The 13,909-nt window shown below is 35.7% G+C and overlaps 1 protein-coding gene across 1 annotated transcript; it reads right to left on the bottom strand.

Moving 5' to 3' along the window:
- Positions 1 to 475: 475 nt before the first annotated feature.
- On the bottom strand, positions 476 to 11,724 carry LOC128683205 (uncharacterized protein). Its single transcript, XM_053768552.1, has 5 exons — positions 11,575 to 11,724; positions 3,660 to 3,716; positions 3,103 to 3,176; positions 2,331 to 2,507; positions 476 to 2,022 (listed from the first exon to the last, which is right to left on the bottom strand). Exons 1-5 carry the CDS (start codon positions 11,660 to 11,662, stop codon positions 1,789 to 1,791), a joined length of 630 nt encoding a protein of 209 aa, XP_053624527.1. The 5' UTR covers positions 11,663 to 11,724; the 3' UTR covers positions 476 to 1,788.
- Between the last annotated feature and the right edge of the window lie 2,185 nt (positions 11,725 to 13,909).

Below are 13,909 nucleotides of genomic sequence, written 5' to 3'. Positions count from 1 at the left end.
TATTGAAATTGCCATGCTACAAAATAATAAAATTATTAGTAGGTACTTTCCATGAATAAAATACTTTCTACCTCTATAATCTGCATTGTTTCTATATCAAAGCTCAGAAAATAACGAATTTTGTGATACAGAGCTATATTATTTACACTGACGAGCTATCTAACTATTCAATTTATTAAATAATAACCCAAAACCATGGTGCCATCTTTAAATCTGTCATTGTTGTTCGTGATTGGAATAAAGCGCTGTGATTGGCTGTAGCCCTTGCCCCTGCGACGAGGGTTGGCACTCCACTGCTTTTAATTTAGGGCTACTTTGACCAGATTACCCTTTGGTGTGACTCCGGGTTGCCTTTGTGACGGCTAGTCATTTTTTAATCGTAGAATTTTTGTTTGCCTATTGTGATGCCCCTGACATTGACAGATCAGGAAGATGCCTATTATTAATAATGCCTTATATGAAATAAAATGACTCGTTTATTGAAGTACATTTTTTAATTAATACAATAAACCTCTCGTAGTCATTTTCAATTATGCTATGTGCCTCTTTATTCTACATTGGTAAATAATATTTATTTTCATAAAAATGGGGTAATCATTTTTTATAATACTGTGCCAAAAGCTGTGTGGCTATGCCAACGTTGTAAAATTGTGTATACAATACAGCACCATAGGTACCCGATTCAAGCTAGTTCTTTTTCACAAATATAATTAACTAGCAGCCTGTCTCGGCTTCGCTTGGGTAAAGCCATAATAAATTATAGACATAAACCTTCTTCAGGAACCGCACACTATCGGAAACCGTACAAAAATCCGTCCGGAAGGGTTTGAGTTTTTCGCGTTCATACACACAGACAAATAGACGCGACATAATTGGGGACTTCTTTTTATAATATGTAAGGATAACTTACAAACTAACCAAACCATAGTCACAACCTGAAAGCAGTAGACAATCATAAATTTTTGAATTGATTATAAATCTAAAATTAATAACTCTTTGGCCGGTTTAATAAAAAAACGCTTGTTTTTTTTTAAATGTGATATTGTAAATATATAACGTTATAAAAATGCATTGTAATCACGAAATAGGTACGCTCAATTATAGTAGATTTTTAGTAGAATAATTATATTTATTTATTGCCGGCTCCACACTGTCGGCAAACAGTTCGCCAAAGCGGTATCGAAGTATATTGCTGGTTTTTCTCATACAAACTACGCAACCTATACAATATTTGGGTTTTTATCGTGATCTTTGGTTTTTAAGAAGGCGCTCCTTGCTCACAAGTCTATCCTATGCATCTTATAATTTTATAAATTTTATCATTATTAATCCTAATGTAAATGAGTTGTAGTTCCATGTTGTACCTCTACTTATTTGTGTGACCTGTATTTTACCATGAATACAATAAAGACAATTGAATTGAATAGCGCCACCATTGCATTTTTATATCAATGTATTTTCTTGGCGTAAACTAAAAAAATGGTACTACAAAATTATGCTACACAAGATTAATTTTATTTAGAAAGTGTTACGTTTTCCTTTTGGACACAATACCCATAATTTGCCTGAAAGGAAACGGTGAATACAATAAATATAAATATAAATATAAATATGCACTTTCGTTGTAGCTAAAAGTTCTTTCGAAAATATCAATAATCGACAACAACATACAACCGTCACCGATAAATAAGAACATTACATTGAAGTGTCCTTATATATGTGGACGAAGTAGAAATATCCTTCACTATCAACAAGCAAGTCCGATCACAGTTCCAGTTCAGTATTCCACTAATCCTTTGGCAATGCACTATCACTTTTCCCCCTAGAATAGACTCTGTAGGCTGTCTTGGAGCCGAGCATTCTGTCCAGCAGACTGTGTTTGGCCCTCCTCCTCAATGCCAGCACCTCCCGGCAGAGCTCATGGAAGACCTCTCCGACCTGGGTGACCTGTTCCGCCGCCGCCACCTCTGCAAAGCTACACTCGAAGTCTTTCGCGAGAATCTCTCCTTCTTCTGGACTAACCTGAAAATGTAATAGCAGCGTATTGAGATCTTATTTTTTGAAGTCGAAAAACAATTGACATATAGAAATAGTTAGATTATAAAGATTAATAGGCCGTTTATTGTTTAAAATAAAGTCCAGAGCAGCTTCCTTGCTCAATAGCGAGGAAATACTTGCCAGCATTATTGGAACCCTGCCTCGTTCAGACGCGCTGGACGAAATATTTAATTTTTAATACTTATTTAAATAATCTTAATAATATTTATCTTGTATAATACTCTATGAAAATAAAGAAATAGTAAATTAAATAAATTGTATCACCAACACACCAGTCTTAAATGTACCATGTCCGCTTTGTTCCCCACTAGGATAATGGGGATCTCTGGCTGCAGACTCTGCTTGGCTCTCTTCACATAGTTGAACGATTCGCGGTCGGTGATGGAGTACACCAGGAACAGGCCATCAGCCCACTGCGCGATATCGTTCCCGGGTAACTCGTCAATATTCTGGGAAAATAATATACCTTATATAAGAGCCGTTGGTTGATTAGCGTCACATTTTATCAATTTATTTCAATTAAGTTAACTAAAAAATACCAATGGACATTTTTATTAGATAGATAGTAAGTTTATATATATAGTCACGATTCACGAAAAATAATACTTCCTTACCTAATAAATTTATAATTATCCTAATAAAAATAAAATCAATATTATCTTATTTAGTATAAGTTGTAATACCATTTTTCCGTTTTTGCTAATAAAAATATAGCAATATTGCAAGATGAGTATATATGTTAGGTATACCTACTCACACTTAAAAATATGTTTTTATATATTATTATAAATATGGAATCCTACTATGGAGCCCAGAACTGATTTTTTAACTATATATATTTATTGAGCAAATAAATATATTATTATTATGTTTCTCCTCTTTTGGAATTCACGGCACATAGTCCGGTCCTTTGAGAGGCTTGCGATATATGATTATTATTATTTTTATATATTCCATTAAAAGTGAGTTTTACTTCCAGTGAGTTTGATGGATTTCGGAGTTACATGCGACCTAACTCGGGTGGGGGACACTTCCACAACTTACCTTAGGGCACGTATCCAAAATTTCAAACAGTATTGGTTCCCCATCCAACATTGCCTCATGCTTGTATTTGCTATCTGAAATAATACAATTCAACATTGTATCAAGAATTTAAACTAAATAAGTAAGTATACTTACTAAATCCTATCCATAAGGAATGCCCCCAGATTATTTATTTAGCAATAAAGTTTTACCGGAAATTAATGTATAATTTCGCAAAATCTGACTTTTTAAATTTAATTTTAAAAATGAAAACAAATATTTGATTTGCATATTGATTTATTCCGTTTTCTCACGAGTCCCTGTGTATAATCTCTTTACATAAGGCTAAGACACCAATAAACAAAAAAATATGGTCGCTATTTACATAGGCTTTATGATGCCGGCTTCACACTATCGCCGAACTCGGACAGATACCGACGCGAACGCATGTACATTGCGTAGCTTTTATGTTATTGTAACGAGAAGCCAGTAATGTACGCCGAATCCGTCAAGTTCGGCGATACGCGAGTGTAGATAGTTTAATAATCTATTAGGAGCTTAATAAAAAAGTGTCCAACCTTGTTGATGATCGTACTCGCCGATATATCGCTTCGTAAGGAACCGGACGGTTAGAGCTGAAATCAATTAAGTAGGTACAACAATACAAAAGGTTATTTATATCTTTATTAGACCAACAACTTTGTTCATTTAGTTTTTTATAATTTGCATTACATACGTATTTGAAAATACCACATTTTCAAATACGTATGTAATGCAAATTTCCTCAATGTCAAGCGCTCATTGTCGCCTCTCTCATAATTTGACGGCTAGCCAAGTACAGTCTACTGCAAATTCAGTCGATCATATGGCCCTTACATTTAAACGTTATAGTTGGGGATCATTTACTAAATATTTGGCGACACAAAACCACCCACACTTTATTAAAAGTCGTATTTCAGTTAAAATAAATGAGAGTAGAATGTCTTTATTATGTCTGTCTGTATGTCCGTTTGAAAAATGAGATAGTGATTCGAGTGAGTTATGTTCAGAGATCAAAAAATCTAAAATCTATTATAAAGAATATGTAGCGGAGGCTGACCAATTAAATAAAAACTTCTATCCGTTGAGTCTCGAACATTTACGACACCAAACGGTCGTATCCAATTTATTGTTCAAAAGTCATGTGTTCAAGCGCAAAATAAAGGGTAGTATCAAACCATAACTATTTTTGGAGTTCAAAAAATCCCAAAGTCTCCGGTACCACGGACCCCGCGTGCTGTATGATGATTATAATAAAATACCTTTTTAAAATATACCTTATATTTTGTAATGAATGGCTTCTGAAATTTAGCTTTGTTAAAATTTGGATTAATGTGTCGGAGAAACCAGTTCGGACAATATGATTTCTAATATTTATTCTTGAACGACTGATCCTTTCTGTAATACGCATTTTGGCAGAATCAGCATACATTGCTGGTATTCATTGCGGTAAAAAGCTCTCATACAAACTACGCAATGTTCGCGTTCGTTCTGCGTAAAATTCGTGCATTATGGACCTAACTCAGTGTCCATGAGATTCGACTGATTGTCAAGAGGGTATTAAACGTGTTTGCCCAGGGCGTAAACTTCTCAGCATGACCTAACACTGCCAGCCAATACTATAAAATTTCTCACTTCTTATTAAGTTTAAACTAATTATCAACAATACAACGAACAACAGCGAAACAGCTATTTCTGAGGCGGCGCATTGCATTTCATAGTTGTGTAAATATCCAATGTGAAACTATTCTAAATTGGGACCTTTCTCATAAACGGAACCACTTCATTAGTCTGGACGTGATTATATACAGAAATAATTTCAATAGTGACATAAAAGCCAGATTACCAGAGTCTTTAGGGAAGGTTAATTAGGAACCCAGGGCGCGAAGCTGCGGGAGGTGCTACAATCGTAAACATAATATCGAATTAGGTACTTCTTATTTCCAGCACGTTAGTTAGTCGATATACAAATACAGAATATATCATCAACACATTCGACAGAAACAATCAAATAATATACCAAGGTGTGTTTACTGACCTAATTTACACAAAATACAATTGAGTACAAGTGCACTCATGCATCGAGGCAACTGGGACTATAAACAAGATGCAGGGATTAACTCAGAAAAGGTGTGAATTCTCAAGTTTGTGATCTAAATTAATTTATTGAAACATTCATAATGTTGTCATTGCGTGTGTACACACGTCCTCTCTTTTTTTCACGATGCGTACACAATATGGCAAAGAGACGACACAGGACTTAGTAACGTTCCAACTATAGATAAAATAAATATATGTGTTCCAACACATTCCTCTGGATCCACAGTCCTCTGGATCTATTTTTCTAAACTGTCTCCTTCCACTCATGATCAGATGCTGCTAATAGGTATAATTGCTACTTCTTCTTCTGTGGCAAAAAGGTGAGGGGCTAGTACCTACGTTAATACGTCTTCTTGTAAGGTTCCAGTAGAAGATGACGCAACGTAATCAACAAATAGACCACATTTTCATTATATCGAGTGTGTTATTGCTAACACTGGTATCAAATTTTATTCAAGTCGCCTAAAGGCATCTGACATGACTTTTATGATTACTTACCGCCATCTAGTGGCAGATAGTCGCATACACAATAGGGAACTAAACTGACAACCAAACGTTTGCTGGTTTCCTCACGATGTTTTCCTTCACCGGAAGCAAGTGATGGTAGATGAAAACTACAATAGATATATGAGTCAGATTGGTATACAAACTCATATGGCACGAGTAGGATACGAACCTGAGACCTTTCGATCCACAGGCGTCTTAACCATTACACCACCACCGCTTCCGCAAGAGCACATTTTGCAACAAATATGTGAATAATTGGAAAGATCCATAGAACAAAACATAGATCCATCAAAACAAAATAAAACAGTAGGAGAAACGGAATTTATAAACAAAGTTTGCAGATGAAATCGTACAAGTGGCGTAAGAGGAATTATAACAGTACAGATATACTTAGTATGTGGCAAGGTCGGGTCATGAATGTCGATATTATAATGTGATTTTTTTTGTAATTATACTTAATCAATTCAGTATCAAGAATAATTATTTGTAAAAATATAGATTTTACTCGGTATCTAATAAACCACCGATTTGTGGGTTTAGCATTAAAAACGTGACAGACTTTTGATATTAGTATATAGATTCGGTCTGTGTAGATCGCATGGCATGTGTCTTCCTGTTGTTAACATGACGACCGATGATCCCATCAACGACCGTGTAAAATCGGACTTTGAGCTGCATAATATTTATTTTCGAACGCTATTAACTTCGCATATAATTCCTTTTTAGCCTGGTTGGCAAAGTCCTCATTTCGAATCCAAGTTATCGGCTTTACATGGCTTTTATATATTTTCGTGTAGTTACGGGGCGATTCAAGCGAGTAGTTCTCTTATCTTCTCCTGAGTGATCCAAATTATGTGTTAATACCTCATCTCCGCATGTTCGACCGGCTGTGTTCGGGGAATCGCGACCACGCCCGGGCCAAAAAATAACTTTCAAACTTTGAAGACATGGCTGAGATTTAAACACCGCCCGTAAGACTGATGTAAACCCTCCTTGGGAATGCTATTTTTGCATGTCAAATGCCTAGGCTATATATGCCACTTGTTCGCCTCGTACTACTCGTATATCTACTGGAGGCAAAGATTTCTTTGTTGGGAGTCGATACCGAGTGAGCCAGGTCAGGTAAACAGAAATATTGAAATATCAAATTTAACTTGAAATTCATAATTAAGTAGTCCTTTTCCTTAACTTAACTTATAAATAGGTACATATAGTATTGTAATAGCTTTAATACATGACAAGGTAATTGAAACATTCATATTTTTCAGCTATTCTGGGATCCGCCCACTGAACTATTAACAACTATTTGTGTTCGGAGTTCAGAACACAGCGCCATTTTACTGAAATGAGTGTCGGCCGTCACGTCACTAAAATAGTAACATCTATGTGTTCTATATTGTTTGAAATTTGTATTGGCCCAAAAAAGAAACAGAGCTATGTCCCACTGCTCAGCTGGGTCGTCCTCCGTCACGTTGACGGAAATCCGTCGACGGATCAATACAGAACAACGAAGAAATTGTATTAAGTTTCACGTACGTCAACGCATATCAGTGACATACCCTATAACGAACCATAACGGAGCACGACTGAGCAATGAGGCATGGCACTAAGGAGTTTCATTTAGTGTACCTACCCAGAAGCATTAATGCGGTGGTCATACAGTGGATAAGACCTTCTGCCTGTGATACAAAGATCTCAGATTCGAATCCTCGTCCTTCATGAGTTTGTAAACCAATCTGTCATGTAATACATAAATTACCATATAATACATAAATTATGAATTAGAGTGCAGGTTTGCACTGTAATTGATAATTTATTTAAAGTTTTTTAAAGTTGTTAATCGCTTTTTCGTCTAGATAATGTTTAAATTAATTAATTTAGATCACAAACTTGAGAATTCACACTTCTGAGTTAATCCCTGCATCTTGTTTATAGTCCCAGTTGCCTCGATGCATGACGGCACTTGCACTCAATTGTATTTTGTTTGTGTTAATTAGGTCAGTAAACACACCTTGGTATACCAAGCATGTTGTATGATATTTTCTCCCGAATTAAATAACGATATGTCGTGTGTGTGTTCGTTTGTCAACTAACCGTTCTGTAACTAAGTACTTAGTAATTCCCTAATGATCAAGTAGTTACAATTTCAAAAACAACAAATCTAAATATAAACTCGAAATATTACGGCATGTGTACTTACTTAATGACAATCATTATGACGATTTATTGCATTATATATTGTAGAAAAAAATAACGAAAAAGTATACATAACTATCCAAAGATCCATCGTTATTCATACATATATAAATTTTTATTTTACTGGCCCATAAATAACTCCACTCGAGTAAATCTAATTCCGTAGAAACATTGTTTCTTCCTATTTTTCTTAATGTTTGTACGTACAAGCTCTAAAACTGTATTGTGAATTGTTTTACGATACATAAAATGTATGTGTAGTGCTGAGTGGCACATCATGGCACCTTCGGCACCTCGTAAATGTTACAACGGCCGCCCGCGACTTTAGAACGATCGTTCTTGTTGTAATGTATCTACTATACATTTGTTTCACAATAAAATGCTAGAATCCATACAGTTGTCTGACAACTTGTTGTTGACAGTGCGCCGGTACTTAGACAAACCCCGCGTATTTATTGAAACAAAGCGCGGATGCGACGCGAATGCATCATATATGGACGTATATAGCTGTGTCTGTTATTACCTATTATCACTACATATGGTATGTAGTAAAACAAAGTCGCTTTACGCTATCTGTTTGTCCGTATGATCTTTAAAACGCAAAGGATTTTGAAGGTTTAGGTGTAATATATTATGGTTTTACCAGGACGAAAATGGGACGGGTCGCTAGTATACTATATAGCACACTATTCATCATATGATATTTACATCTCGCATCGCGGTTTTGTCTCATTGAAGTACACTGCACCGTCTATCAAAACCGGTCAAAGGCAAGCGTGTATAGGTAGTTCATTCATAGTCGTTTTCTAAAGCTCGTAATAGCCAATTTGTTTATCAACGGTACAATAACATAATATTTCTGTGGTTTTGCGCCAATTACAAGTAATTAGTTTAGCAGTCGGAACTCCTGAGATAATTTGGTGGTATGCCAAGCCACTACTACGCGACCACAACAAATAACATACGCTGTTTGCCCTGTAAGCTTGTTACAGAAATATAATTTTCTTCTATACCCGGATTGATAATTCCACGGAATTCTGACAAGTGCCATTTTCCGACATTTCATAAAAGAATATTTAAATATAATTATTAATATTTTCTAAATGGATATTGTCAAATTAATAAGTTTATTTTCATTGGGAAGTACAGAGGAAAAGTAATTTCAAATGGAAAAAACAGTAAAAACCATATTTTTTAAAATCTATGTCAAAAGTGTACTTATAAAACAATTCGAAAATTCATTTAAAATTCATAGATAGGAGCTTTATTAATCTAGTTAACTAATAAACTAAGGGGTACAAAGGAACCCACGTAGTGGACATTACCATCCAAAGTCCAGTGACTCCAGACTGAATCTTGGCCTACGAAACGAGAGATTGCTCTGGTGCTCTCATTACCAATCAACTTAGGGCAAAAATACATTTTTTGTATGTATATATTCGTAACGCGATAACTTTCGAACCGTTGGTCTTATTTTGATGAAAGGATCTGTCAATGGGACAACAAAATCGGTTAAGTCCTTTTTTAAATATTCACAATTCAGTAAAAATTTATTGTGTTCGCGAGGTCAAGTTCGCGGAGAACAACGAGTTAATAAGGTTTAGATGAATAACTATTTACATAAAACTTCCTTAGGAATCACACTATCTATTGATGAAAACCTTTTTGTGTATAGCAAAGTGCATGGTACCAACATAATCGAAGAAATTCTGGGAAAAGTTTTACTTCAGCGCTTGCGGTTTCAGCAATTGCGGTATGTTTTTTTGTGGACGTGATTTTTCGCCACGTATTTTTCCTTCTATGGTTTCTGTCCATTGTGATGTTATGGAATAATCTAACGAAGAAATGTAACGATTGTTTTTATATTACAAGCTATTAATTATTATAACTACTTAATCACAAAGTAATTAGGTACTACTTCCTTGGAAAAATTAACAACATTATTACTATTATGCTATATACTATAATGTAAATAATTTATAATTTCCCGTCTGTGTTTCGTGTAGTTATCTAGATGAATGTTAATTTTATTTAAATACTAGACTATATACTAGATAAACTTGGCCACTTTATTGCATACTAGATGTTGCCCGGGGCTTCGCTCCCGTGGGAATTTCGTGATAAAAGTACCCTATGTGTTATTCCAGGTCATTTTCTATCCGTGTACCAAATTTCATAAAAATCGGTCCAGTAGATAAGGCCTGAAGAGGTAACAAACTTATTTATAATATTAGTTGGGATGCGTAGTTAAATTATTTTTACTACACATACAAAGCAATAAAATATTACAAACAGACTACTAATCAATCATACAGAATAAATTTTATATTTTTGAGCGCAAATAAAATATTCGTATTTATAGCTGAAAATATTGGGGCCTTGAGAAAACACTTGTAGTCCATCAGCGTATTTCGGTACAAGTTGGAAAGTCATCGGAACCTCACTCTAAACGATTTGATGTCTAATTATACCTGCACCCATAGATAAAATTATATCTCTTTTATCTTTGCACTAAAAAGATACCGAAATCTCTATACTATTATTGTAAAGAGGTAAACTACCGAACCGATTTCGAAAATTCTTTCACCATTACAAATGTACGTTATCCAAGATTACTATAGGCTATATTTTATCTCAAATTTCCTGTGGGAGCGAAGCCCCGGGCAACATCTAGTATGCAATAAAGTAGCCAAGTGTATCGCGAAAAGAAAATGAAAGGTTCCAAAGTAGATAGCGTGCATAAATTACAGATATTTTATAAAAAATATGTATCAGCCCCGTAAAATTATTCGTTCTATCTTTGTGGTAGCGCAGTTGAATCTAAATAAGAAAATTAATCCTATAATTTGCTACAGCTGACTTCACTACGGCCTGGCACCATCACTGTTTCCTAAATCCTCATTGAAGCTAATTATGCCATATGTAAAGCTTACTATTTTTAACTATGAACAATTGTGCGTAGGAATAATAAACATGCGGACATTGCCACAGTAATATTTTACAACATTTGTAATCTATCAGCTGGACGGATGAAATTAGTGTTGCATTTCAACATACCTACAAAAAAAACTTGAGGTTTGTAGAAATAACCATTTAAAGAAATAGGAATTCGAAGTTGAAATAAAGAGTTATCTAATTAGTTTTCAGGATGAAAGTGGCAAAACGGAACCTTTGAATACTGCATGTAGGTAAAAGGACTAAAGAAGGAAATTGATTTTGGACCTAACTCGGTAGGGTATATTATATTCACCTATGTCTTATAAGAAACATTAGTTTCGATCAAACTAAAGGAACACCTAAATTTTCAATGAAAAATAGAAATTCCACAAGTCTTCTTAGATCCTACCTAGCTATCAAACGTACCTGTTTAGGCACATACATGACACTCTCTTCTCCCCTTTTTCAACTTTCTCGTGTCGCCACTTTTCTCTTAAACAATTTATATTTAATAAGTTTACTTTCATAAATATATCAGGTAAATGGGTATAGTTATAAATTTTCATCACAAATAAATAATGATTCATTTTTAAAACACGATTCTAAATATTGACTACATATGAACATAAGTCACATCACAAAACTTACATAACGAAAAAACAACACTGGAATTTTCAAAATTCGAACGCATCTGGCATTAAAACAGAAACCTACCGCTTTTGCCGACTGAAGGCGCGCCAATCACAGCCACTTTAACTTCCGAGAGAGAAGATTTCTTCCTCCTTATGCCCCTGGTAGTCATTGTCGACAACCATGCCGTCCACAGCGTGTTCGCTTGACTGCAGCTACGCGCACGATCTACGCTCACGGGCTAAAAATACTTGAAGCGACATCTGTACTGGTTAATGGGTCAAGATCTGGCCAAGATCGTGTTTATGTGTCTTCCTGACGCGTGGCGGTAGGCCAACGCTCCAGGCTCTTGATCTTGTCAGATTAATTGGAGCTGCGGAACGGTAGTCAATGCGATCAGTAAATTTTGTAGGTAAAATCCAGACGACTTCGACTCAGCTCAGCTCTCGGTAGATATGTCGAAAATTGTTAAATTACTTGTTCCCAATTAATAGTAGTATAACTAGCGCGCGGGGCCTTCTAAATCTATGAGTTGAACTAATTCTCTGTTCAGAAAGAAAACCATGAATAGACTATATGGAAATTGAAAAAGAAGTTGCATGTTTTTGTTTAATTGACGTCGATCGGGCAAGTTAAATAGAAACAGATTTTATGATAGTGAGAAAACAGCCCAAGCCAATATAAACAATTTATGGAAGAAACATGTTTGTATAACGAAACAGAAAATATTTACAGACTACGCGGATATTCGATATAAATAATATAAAATCAAACGTCCCTCGGAAATGCTCTTACTAATAAGGGTGCTGAAAATGGCGCGATCGAAGAAAGTAGAAAAACGGGTTCTGCGTTCCGACGCTTATGGGCGGTGGAAGCAGGCTGGAAAACGTTCAGATGAAAGAGAAAGAGAGCGGGCCCCGAACTCTGACGCTCCACCGCAGCAACTAATAGTAAACAAGAACCGAAATCATGCAGAACTACCTATCAGCAATGTAGAGGAGGCTATAACTGCGACAACGAGGTAGCCGAGATCGTAAAATGTTCTAAACGAGGGTAACTTCGGTATGTCTTCCTTCCTTTCAGAACATAGTAATATTCACAGGTAAAATTACTACGTTCTGGAAGGTAAAAAATGTTAGGGACTTAGAAACAGATAGAACAAAATATTGTAGATGAAAATAGAAACATGTCGAATGTACCGACATTCTATTTCAACAGCTGGACAAATAAAATGTAATAGTTGTTTTAATGAGTTTTTAAGATTATTCTTCGGTGCACTCTTTTTGCTGTACTGGTAGTTTCAGCTGGAGACCCTCGCAGCTGCTGACACTTGAGGAATGCTTGGCACTTCTCCAAGCTCACTCATATGCAGGTACTATTAACCCGTCGACCGGCCGAGTGACATTGTGGGTTTAGTGTTTCTTCATCGTCGCAGCAGACGCGCTACAAAAGAAGCCTTACTCATATTTTTATTATTTAATTTTTATTTTATCTCTTCGGAAAACTGCTTTAAATTTTTTCAAGTAACTATGAATACTAATAAATATTATAAATTGCATACTATTATTAAGCCTATCTGTCACACTTTCACAGCTAAATCGCTGAACCGATTTAGTTGCGCAACGCGTAACGCATCAAATATTTTTTTCATCTTATAGTGCCGCTTCTCACAGAAGATTGGCAATTATCATGGCTATTTTAGCTTTAGAAGCTGCTGCACCGAAGAGTATTAGGGTTTATACCCGAGTTTTCGACAACCTTAGTTGTTAGACCATTGGCACGCATATCATCGTAAAGGACATCAAGCCAGCACTTCTTGGTTTTTCTCCTACTGCCAGGAGTAGGCGAAAAATACATAACCAAGCATATGTTCCCCTACATAATTAGCTAGCATATGTGACTAAATGACACCTCTTGAATCGAAATAATATAGAGTGAACGCCAGAATCAAACTAACTTTCACCGGTAATATTTTACATCATATTTAATATAAATATTTATGATCTAGATTCTCAAAGCTACGAACTACTAGGATTTCGATAATACTATCATTTAAAAGTACGTCCTTAACGTGATAAGACTGTTTAGGCTTCTGTAAGAGAAATGAAAAAGGTTCTCCTTTATATGATTATGTATATCTGCACGTCCGTCCCGCCAACCAAACCACCAACCCGCTGGTCTGACTGTGCAGGAGGTGAAGGGGATCTCAGTCACCGAAGCGCTCCGACAAGCTAACGACAGGAAGGCTCGTCATTTCCTCAACCAAGGCTTTACAGAACGGGCACGACCTTCAGAAATGAAGACTATGACTGAAGAAGAAGCCTGTCTGTCCACTTTATTTAGAACTATTGAGACTACACAGATGAAACGAACATATGATATATATGATGTATTATATGAATCGCTTTACGCTGTATTA

This window comes from Plodia interpunctella, chromosome Z (genome assembly GCF_027563975.2).
Source record: "Plodia interpunctella isolate USDA-ARS_2022_Savannah chromosome Z, ilPloInte3.2, whole genome shotgun sequence".
NCBI classification, from domain to species: domain Eukaryota; kingdom Metazoa; phylum Arthropoda; class Insecta; order Lepidoptera; family Pyralidae; genus Plodia; species Plodia interpunctella.
The sequence above is the reverse complement of the archived record's forward strand: the minus strand, read 5'-3'. Positions and strand labels throughout refer to the sequence as shown.

Coding starts and splice junctions, on each gene's coding strand:
- LOC128683205 (XM_053768552.1), bottom strand. CDS start 11,662: ATGACTACCAGGGGCATAAGGAGGAAGAAATCTTCTCTCTCGGAAGTT. Junction 3,717..11,574: donor GCCTTCAGTCGGCAAAAGCG/GTAGGTTTCTGT, acceptor AATTGATTTCAG/CTCTAACCGTCCGGTTCCTT. Junction 3,177..3,659: donor CGAGTACGATCATCAACAAG/GTTGGACACTTT, acceptor GTATTATTTCAG/ATAGCAAATACAAGCATGAG.